The following is a 9913-nucleotide window of genomic DNA, read 5'->3' on the forward strand; positions in this document are numbered from 1 at the left end:
AAACATGTGCAGAGAATAATACAATGAAGGATATGCTTAACACTAGCATGCATAGCATATATGGTGAATGCACCTTCCTCCGATACATATGAGAAGTAAACAAAAATGTACTACACACATTACAAAACTCTTCAAGGGTCTCACTCTTCGGATCGCATAAAAAGTCGTGAGATCTACACTATAGGTCCAAACACCGGAAGAATTTGTACTTTAATTTTGGCGAGCTCTGGAGCAAAGCTAAGCCCCGTTTCTAGAACCAAAGCTATCTTCCCGCGCTCTTCTGCTTGCCTTTCTTCGGGTCTTTCTTGGAACTAGTCGACGCACTGGCCTCTTCCTCCGCCTTTTGTTCAGCCTCCAGCACGGCCAGCTGAAAATGCACACAGAATGAGTTGACATATAAATTCATAAAACAAGATTGATCAGATATATTGGAATCCCTTCAGGCAAACTACTCTAGCATGAATAGAAAATACCTCATCAAGTATGGGTTTCAGTTCCTTGAATCGAGTTTCGGCAAGATCAAAACCATCCTTGCGGAGCTCCTGGCATCAGGCACGCAAAGATTAAATACAACATACAGCCTAGAATAGAATACTCGATAAGCAACGAAGGGCAACCTTTCCGGTGTGTTGAGTGTGCTCGTAGGCAGCCATTTGCCAGTACATATTTGTTCTCTTGTAGAAATCTCTCAGTGACTCTCCTGGCTAAAAAAACAAAAAGATGGGAATAAATAAATAATGATTTGGTTTTCAGTCTGCTGCAGGTAACAAACAGCTGGCCAAAAATTGCTCCATGATAAACATCCGAAGGATGACTTCAGACACCACACCCATAGCCAGGAACAGATCCACAAATAATAGAAGGAATAAATAATGCTAATCAATTGCAACATTACCGTTGGTGTCCTTTGAGAATCAGAAAGACCGAGGATGACCCTGATCTGTTCTATCCGGGCACGTTTCTCTTTTCTGCGCAATTTCTTACGTTCACCCTTCAGTAGAGCCACAGCACCGGACACAGCTACATTCTTCTCAGCTTCTTCATCGGACTACGCAGGAGGAATATAAATTAATAACCAAACAATATGAGTAAAAACACTGATCACAAAGGAAAAGAAAGATAAACATCAGCATAAATCTCAGAAAGTGAGAAACACCACCATGGGACTAACCATGCATACCTACTTTTATAACCTCCAAATAGGGAGTAGCGCATTTTGAAGGACGAGCTCCATGGAGCTCTTTTAAAAAAAAGATCTTCAAAAGATCATATTCTTAAGTTCCAAAAAAATCTGGAAAAAATCATACACGTTCATATGGATGTGTTTTACATGTGTAAAGTCTGACGATGAAATACATCATGGTGAGAACAATACAAAAAAGACAAATTCGTGCAATTTTTTAATAGTCAACAGTGCATGTACTGTTCACCATTTTCAAAATCAGAACTCTGTCTTTTTTGTGTAGCTCTCACAATAACGTATATCATCTTCAAATTTTACACACATGTAGTATACATCCATATGAACGTGTGATTTTTTTAGAATTTTTCGAAACTTCAAAATTTTCAAAGTAAAGAGCTCCATGGAGCTCGTCCTCCATTTAGCATTTTTGTCAAATAGGTTAATTCATCACAAAAAACAGACTCTGGCGTTATCAGTGACTTACACTTTCTTGTCATTGTTGTACCAACCAAAAGTTACAACAATAAATAATTACAGAGAACTTGCAGCTCAAGTTGACAGCTCAGGCAAGCATGCCAAACTGCCAGAGGCATTTTGGGTAAGCCTGAGTGCAATAGTCAATACAAAATGAGCATTTTACCAACAGCCCAACTTTACTATAGCGTTCATGAATGACAACATATACCAACAAACTAAGACTGGGGCCTCTGTAGTTCCAAATATTTCTGCCACAAAATACTGTAATGTTGGATTTATGAAAAAATTCTCGCCTATGACGCTCTTAAAACATTGATTACTATCCCTCAAGTGGAAAGTGTTGGTGGAACGGTTTCTCACCGGCTCGTCTATCATGCAGAATTTTAGCCTAACGCATATACTAACGTGTATTCTTGAAACAAAACAGGCTGGACATTAGCAGCTCGTCTGGTTTCTGGCAACAATTGTTGAAAACATCAAACTAAAATATTTTACTTGTTTTAACAAAAAAAAAAAGCCTTACAGGAAGTATATAGAACTGGCTAGAATCAGATTAATCAGTCACAGCCCACGTCAAACTTAGCGAGATTTTAAGAAGTACGAGTATGACTGTAAGCAGGGGAAACCAAGTGGGTAATACTGTTCTCCTGAACATGTGCACAATATGAACCTTAAATCCAACTGCATACCTCCTCCTCATCTTCATCTGTCTGCATAGCATCATCTGCACTATCATCTTCATCGTCCTCATCCTCATCCTCCTCATCGTCATCATCGGACATTTCTAACCATTCGGATTCAGATGACTGCACAAAAACAGAAAGCAAAGGTGAGTTCTGATATTTTTTGGGGAATAATTAGGAAACAACTAGCAGATAACTTGTTGGGTACTCCAATAAAAATGAACTATATAAGGGAAAGACAATCTTCGACTGACCGGTATGATACACTTCCACTCATCTAGTTTGCTAAGGTTAAGTGAATACAGATCATCAAGAGTAATTTCTCTATCTTTCACTTCCATCATTCCTCCATATAAGTATAGTGTATCTTTCCCTACAGCCATTGATGCATTGATACGACCAATGGGCTTAATTGCCTGTTATTACCAAAAAATAAGTGAGCAACGGAAGTGTCATTAGGATGTATAAACATCAAAGATGGTCTACGAAAATTGTCCAGCATGGATATAACCTCTGGGGTTGCTTCTTGTTCTGTTGAATCAGACATGACATCAGAGTTTTGGCTTGAGCCAACTTTATTTAAGGTTAGACTCTTGGTCAAGTGATTAGAAACTCCACCAACTTCAGATTGAACATCAGTAGCTTCTTCAGAGCAGTCCATGGTATCATCATCCTCATTACCAATATTACTTTCTGAATCATTTGCTGTTTCCTTTCTTTTGATATCCTTTGTCTGTGCATGGTAAACCACTGTCAGCATAGTGTTATAATAATAACTAAATAAGCATTCAAGACAGCTAAATTTGCCATTTGCTAGGCCGAGATACAAACATCACTACACATTTAAGTTCAAAATTTTACCCCATACCACAAAATTAGCTGTCTATCTCACAATTAATAAAAGACATTTCAGCAGATTAATTGGTACAGTAGCTTTGTGCCTGATTTCTTAAAAAATAAGCTCCTGCTTGTGCAAGGGTCCGGGGAAGGGTCCAACCACTTTGGTACGCAGCCTGATTTCTTACAGATTATCAATTATAAACAGGACATGGATGATCACGTGATCACATTAATTTGAGGAATCACCTTATTTTTAGCAGGCTTGTCTTTCCTGAGCTCTAAAGGATACCTGAGACATCCAAGGAAAGCAATATATTCAACACACAAACAGAATGCAAAAACTACAAGAAAGAACAAACTTTCACATCTAGGCTATATAATTTCCAGAATAGTTAAGCTATCTAGAATCTAGATAACCACAAGAAGATTAAAGGGAAAGTTCAATCCAAGACATGATAGTTTATTGCTTCAATTCAATGATACTAAAAGTTGGCCAGAGCAAAACATATGGTATGCCTGACTGTGGAATGTTGCTAACACTAACATATTTTGTTGCAGCAGCTACAGTAATTTGCCGGACCAAGCTGACACATCCGTTTTTCTTTTAAATACCCACAGTAGCTCAAATTAATTACTGACAAACAAGCAGGATTATGAATAACTTAATCTGAATTTATTCCACCAAGTGACTGTTGTTGCGGTCATTCTTCTTAAAGAATGCCACCAACCTTAATGACAGACAAATTTAAGCAGGGTCGTGACTAATTCAATTTGAATTTATTACAGAGTAACTGGTGTCACGGTCGTTCTTCTTAAAGAATGTTACCAAGGTGCTAGTGCCTGTCTGGCTGAGTTTTTTGCAGCTAATTTTATTTCCATTAAATATAAATAAAATAAATATTAAATTTGCACAAATGGTGCTAAAATAAAGCATACCAACGGTGATTATCCAACTGGAATCCATACAGCTCGTTCATGAACATGCTCATAAGGACATCAGCTACAAATAGAAATAAGGGAGTGAAATTAGCAGAGGTTTCACAGCAATTGAAATACCCCTTAGAGTTTGAAGACTTGAAGCAGCTCTTTGGTTCGTAAAAAAGAATAATCATCTTAATCACCAAAAAGATGAAACATAGCGCACATGATATTTCAAATATAAAATAGAAGAACCTAAGTAGGAATGCATAGTGCAAGCAAAGTTTGGTTCAACTTACCTTCAACTTCCATATCTACTACACCGCCAAAAAGGACAGCCCTTTTCTTGTGAACACACATTGAAAACCCAGCTCTGGGGCCAGGTGGCATCCCAGTCTTCTTAACCTATCAAGGGTTCAAGTGGGAAACAAGTAAACATTGCAAGACATTCAGCAGGGATATGCAGGTCTGGAGTAAAAACTTTAAACATTGGCAAGATAAATCCTTGGACTTAAGTACATGGCCCCAGAGCTCAGAAATCCTTGGACTTAAGTACAGAACTCAGTAGATACCAAATTAAAGAGAAATGCAAGATTTGACCTTATTCCACTCCCAAGTACGAGGATCAAGAGACCACATATCTGCATGAACTGTTCCTTTTTCTGATGCATTTTTGTCAGAAGAAACTTCTTTAAAATATCCACCATACATATATATCTACAGAAAAACAACCATTAATAAACTTACATAGCTACATATTAAATAATAAAGGACTCGGCATAACAGGTCACCTATTGTCAGGTATCATTATGCCACACTTATTGAATGGTTATTGACACAAAAAATTAAAGGTTGCCAGAACTGATTAAACAGAGCAAAAAATTGATATTTGTTGAGCAAACACGTGCAATAAATCAATCTATCACCATGTCATCATCATGAAGAATTATATTTCTTTCTTATGACGCCTTGTTACGGCAAAAACATCAGTTGCCACATAAAAAAATATCAATCATAACAAGAGCACTCCCAATAGCAAAATATGCGATACATTAATAACTGAAAAATTGTGATGGAGTTACATTAAACAGCATTTATGAAGTATCAGCATACTAACTATCGAGGTTAAAAAACAGAGGCTTGCCTGATCTTGGTAAACAACAAGCTGAAAGCCACTTCTTGGACTTGGCCACAAGCAACCAGGACGAGGCTTAATTTCCTCCCACTAAAACACCAACATTATCAGTAAGAATATTGAATTACATGGCTTTACCTGTTACTAATATATACCTTATGTTTCCAGCAGTACTGACGGAAAAACAACATGGTGTACTCACCTTGAAATTATCCAGATCAAAAACATGCAGATCATTGTAGTACCTGCAGAAGATATGATTATCAATTGAATCCATATCATATTAAGTCCTTGACAGTTCATAACATACTCTACGCCATGAGTTCTTTTTGTGTAACTAGGACATAACTCCTAATACTTCTATAAAAATATCATACATTATTAAATATTACTAAAATAACTTCACCAGAAGCTAAACGTACTAACCTCACTTCCCTAAGAGTGTCATAGAAGCCACCAAATAGCACAATCTTGTGCTTGTAAAGGACCTGTGGAAAGAAACACATACCAGTTTACAAATGACTAAAGGAAGAAAAAAGAAAGGGATCAAATTTATATCATCGGCCAATTATATTAATTTACATATTTATTCAGATCACTCCATAGATAGCCTGATTCAATATCTCTTGTATTTAGGCACTAGGTTGTGCAAATATGGTTATTCAACAGAACTACCTAACATGATTGCATCACAACCACATGTTTCCTACAACTATGCTGCTAGCCTGGTGCTTATAATGCAGAAAAGATTAAGGAAAACAGGACCGTAATAGTTAACAAGTGGTTTCAACATAGAAGACACTAACCATTCTGTGTCCTGAACGTGCACTTGGACATCCCTTGGCAAGAATTTGTTCCCATTGATTTGTTTTGAGATCATGTGTCCAGAAGTCCTGCAGTAGAAAACAAGCCACGGGATAAGAGATGCACCATATTTATGACGGCTAAACTTAAGATACATATTACAGACAGATAACCCCTGATGTTAAATCAGAAAGAAAGAAGCAAATCAGGAACAAAATAAATTGTACTCCCTCTGTAAAGAAATATAAGAGCGTTTAGATAACTAAAATAGTGATCTAAACGCTCTATATTTCTTTAAGGAGGGAGTATCATCTATCATGTGTACACATCCAAATAAAAGACAGGCAGACCATGGTAAAGAGCCTTCTATTCCTTGATTTATAAATGGCAACAAACTCCCAGGCTTAATCTCTACAAATGACATTTCAACATATACTTTCATAGATATATCCCATATAGGATTAGCATCTCTCTTGGTTCAATTTTTTTTAAAACAAGCCAAATGTAATTTTTGTCTTCGGAGGCCGAAGCTGTCAGGACAGCTTATCATCACGGATATGTGAAATGCTTAATGCCAAGAAAAAATCCCCAGGCAGTTATGAGAAAATTTAGACTAAATACTTAGTCTTCTACCTTGTAATGATGAAAACGTTCTTGGTTTGGTGAAGTGAATTCCCCACCTGAAACATCAATAAAAAGAAAAATAAATCCAGTTGACTGAAATAGCACCTTTACTCATAGAATGTCCTCATGTGTGTAGAAGTTTTATTACCAAACATGTATATGTTATTCTTCCATGCAACTGTCTGGTGAGCACTTCGTGGAGGTGGACTGTTAGGACTAGATACCAACTTCCACTCATTTTTCTCTACATCGTAACGATAAAGATCACCATAAACAAAGGTCTGCAGAAACATATAGACAATATTCAGCACTACTGAAATTATTTGCCTTCAAGAGGGAACTTATTAAAATTATCAAGGAAAAACATTAAGCAACCATTGCATTACTACGGAAGCGCAATGACAGGAGATAAAATTTATAGAATATACAGGAATACCCATAAATGAAAGAGCATGGCGAAATTGGTGCAATATATTTATCATATTATTCATGTCACATGGGGCAAAATGTCCAGATTACAGAAGATATGTTCTCCACCTTGCTACCATTGTAGAACTCTCCACCATACAGAATTAGTTCTGTATCTTTCGATGGGTTTATGGTAAGCTGCATATGAGAAAGAATAATGTCAAAATTGGCAATTAAATCTCCATAAAATCTACTTGCTCGGCTGAAAAGTCATATACGTATCTTCTGTGTAGCATTGGTAATAATATAAGTAACACACAGATTAATTATTACTCCCTCCGTCCCATAATATAAGAACGTTTTTAAGCTATGTTAGCTTGAAAAATGTTCTTATATTATGGGACAGAGGGAGTATATTTTAACAAAAAAAACATGTCGAAAGCACTCCACAAAATGAAGAACTTTTATTTGGACATAGCTTAATCGTATAATGATAATCATTTGTTAAATAATTTCACTGAAAATTATCATTGCCTCATAGAGATTTTGCAGACCTTTTGCTCATATACAATGAGACTGAGTAATCTAACTTCTAAGCACCTAATTGAACACGACCATCACAAGATTCACAAGCATAGAAATTAATGTTACACGGTTCTTTTCAGCATATGGAATTATGGATAGACAAGATTCTTTCAGTAACTGTCATTATTTTTGAGTCTCTGCAAAGCCTCACCGAGCCATTGGACCGGGGAGATGGCGCAGGGACATTCTCCTCCACATGAACCTCCTTCTTCTTCGCTTCCTCCTTCTGTATGTTCTTCTGCAGTAAAGTAAAGCCCAACAGGGGGAAATAAGCAAAAGGGGATGAAGTACAGCAACGCGTATACTAAAGAAACGTTCCATAATTTCGATTAAAAAAGACTTCATTAGCAGATGCAGAGCAGCAGCTGAACAGAACGCAACAAGCAGCGGCAGCAGCAGAGTGAAGCACTGGAAAGCGAGCTCATCGAAGTAAACGAAGAGGTGAGGTGGAGAGGAAGAGGATACTGACGAGGATGGCGTCGATGTCGTCCTCCTCGCCGACCTTGCCGGCCTCGCGGCGGGCGCGCTTCTCCTCTCCCTTGGCCGTCTTACGCTCCGTCTTCTCCTTCCCCTTCCCCGGCTTCTTCTGCTTCTTCCCCATCTCTCCGGCTACTTCACTTCGCCGCGGAGGCGGGGCTAAGACCTCACTTCTCTGGCGCGGGGGCGGCGGCGGCGGCGGCGAGAGCTAAAACCTCACGGGGAGAAGGGGAAATGGGGGAGTGGAGCCGGCGCTCAAACTGGGCCTTTCTGGGCTAACTGCCTGTTTTTCGAGATTTTGGGCCCAGCAAGTCAGCACCGAAACGGAGGCCTTCCTTCCTCCAACCAAGTAAAGTAAAGAATCACTACAGGTACCTAATGAATCTCTCAACGAGAGATATCTGAGAATGCCCACAGATGTGGGGCTTTCAAGCACTTTTAAATATCTGAAAGACAGAGTTTAGAAGAAGATTAAAGTCTGGTTTGAGAAGCTTTTATCTGCAGGAGGGAAGGAGGTGCTTATCAAATCGGTTGCACAGGCAATACCGGTCTATTCCATGGCATGTTTCACATTACCCCGGGGCCTTTGCGAGCATATAAATTCTTTTTATTCATGGCTTTTGGTGGGGGAGCAAACATGGTAAAAGAAAACCTCACTGGGTATCATGACAAATCATGACAAGCCTCAAATATATGGGTATCATGGCAAATCATGACAAGCCCCAAATATATGGGGGGTTTAGATTTCCGAGACCTAGAACTTTTTAACTTAGCGTTACTAGCCAAACAAGTATGGCGCCTGATCCAGGACCCATCATCATTGAGTGCTCGTTTACTCAAGGCTGCCTATTTCCCAAATAGCACTATTCTTGAAGCAGAACTTGGCGCCAATCCTTCCCAGGTATGGCGTGCACTCCTAGATGGGCGAGATGTGCTTAAGTAAGGCCTGATTCGTCGCATTGGAGACGGACAGACTACTAAGATTTGGGACTGTAATTGGATCCCGAGGGAACCACTGCTGCGGCCACTGTTACCCCTTATTCAAGACCCTCCACAAATGGTGTATGAACTGATAAATCACACTGAAGGTACATGGGATGTCAACTTGGTTCGCCAAGTATTTTTGCCGATGGATGCTGATGCGATCCTGAGCATTCCTACATGCCCTGCTGGAGTTACTGATTTTTGGGCATGGCATTTCGATCGCCGGGGGTTATTCACCGTCAGGTCTGCATACAGAATGTTGGTACACACCAAAATCAGAAGAGAAAACTGGCTTGAAGGTGTAGCGGGATCATCTTCCAGTGAGAAAACAGAACAGGTTTGGACAAAGCTTTGGAAACTTTCCATACCATCAAAACTAAAGGTTTTGGTATGGCGTCTTGCACATCAGTCCATCCCCTCAGCGGACCTTTTACAGCATAGAAACATGGCAATGTCGAGCAGTTGCGCACTGTGTGGCTGCGAGGACTCTTGGCGGCATTCCTTGATCGAATGTACAATGTCTCGGTGTACCTGGGCACTGTCGGATGAGAATATTATAGACCATATGATTGGATACACAGAACCAAATGCGAAGAACTGGCTATTCTTCATGCACGATACAGTACCTCATTTTGAGTTTACCAGGATGATCATCACACTATGGGCAATTTGGTCTGCTCGTCGGAAGGCCATCCATGAGAATATCTTCCAGAGTCCGGAACATATCCACCATTTTGTCAATTCTTATATAGTTGAGCTGAACATGCTGGATAACGCCAGGAGCCACAAATTGAG

The 9913-nt window shown here is 39.2% G+C and overlaps 1 protein-coding gene across 1 annotated transcript; it reads right to left on the reverse strand.

The window, feature by feature from the left end:
- Window positions 1–16: 16 nt before the first annotated feature.
- Window positions 17–8399, reverse strand: LOC125538762 (kelch domain-containing protein 4). The gene is made up of 20 exons (XM_048702055.1): window positions 8127–8399; window positions 7809–7895; window positions 7202–7270; window positions 6813–6945; window positions 6674–6720; window positions 6043–6129; window positions 5663–5724; window positions 5439–5481; window positions 5246–5326; window positions 4702–4818; window positions 4401–4506; window positions 4120–4183; window positions 3430–3472; window positions 2855–3076; window positions 2598–2759; window positions 2350–2466; window positions 896–1048; window positions 618–704; window positions 474–542; window positions 17–367 (listed from the first exon to the last, which is right to left on the reverse strand). Exons 1-20 carry the CDS (start codon window positions 8256–8258, stop codon window positions 263–265), a joined length of 1986 nt encoding a protein of 661 aa, XP_048558012.1. The 5' UTR covers window positions 8259–8399; the 3' UTR covers window positions 17–262.
- Window positions 8400–9913: the final 1514 nt, after the last annotated feature.

This window comes from Triticum urartu, chromosome 2 (assembly GCF_003073215.2).
Source record: "Triticum urartu cultivar G1812 chromosome 2, Tu2.1, whole genome shotgun sequence".
NCBI classification, from domain to species: domain Eukaryota; kingdom Viridiplantae; phylum Streptophyta; class Magnoliopsida; order Poales; family Poaceae; genus Triticum; species Triticum urartu.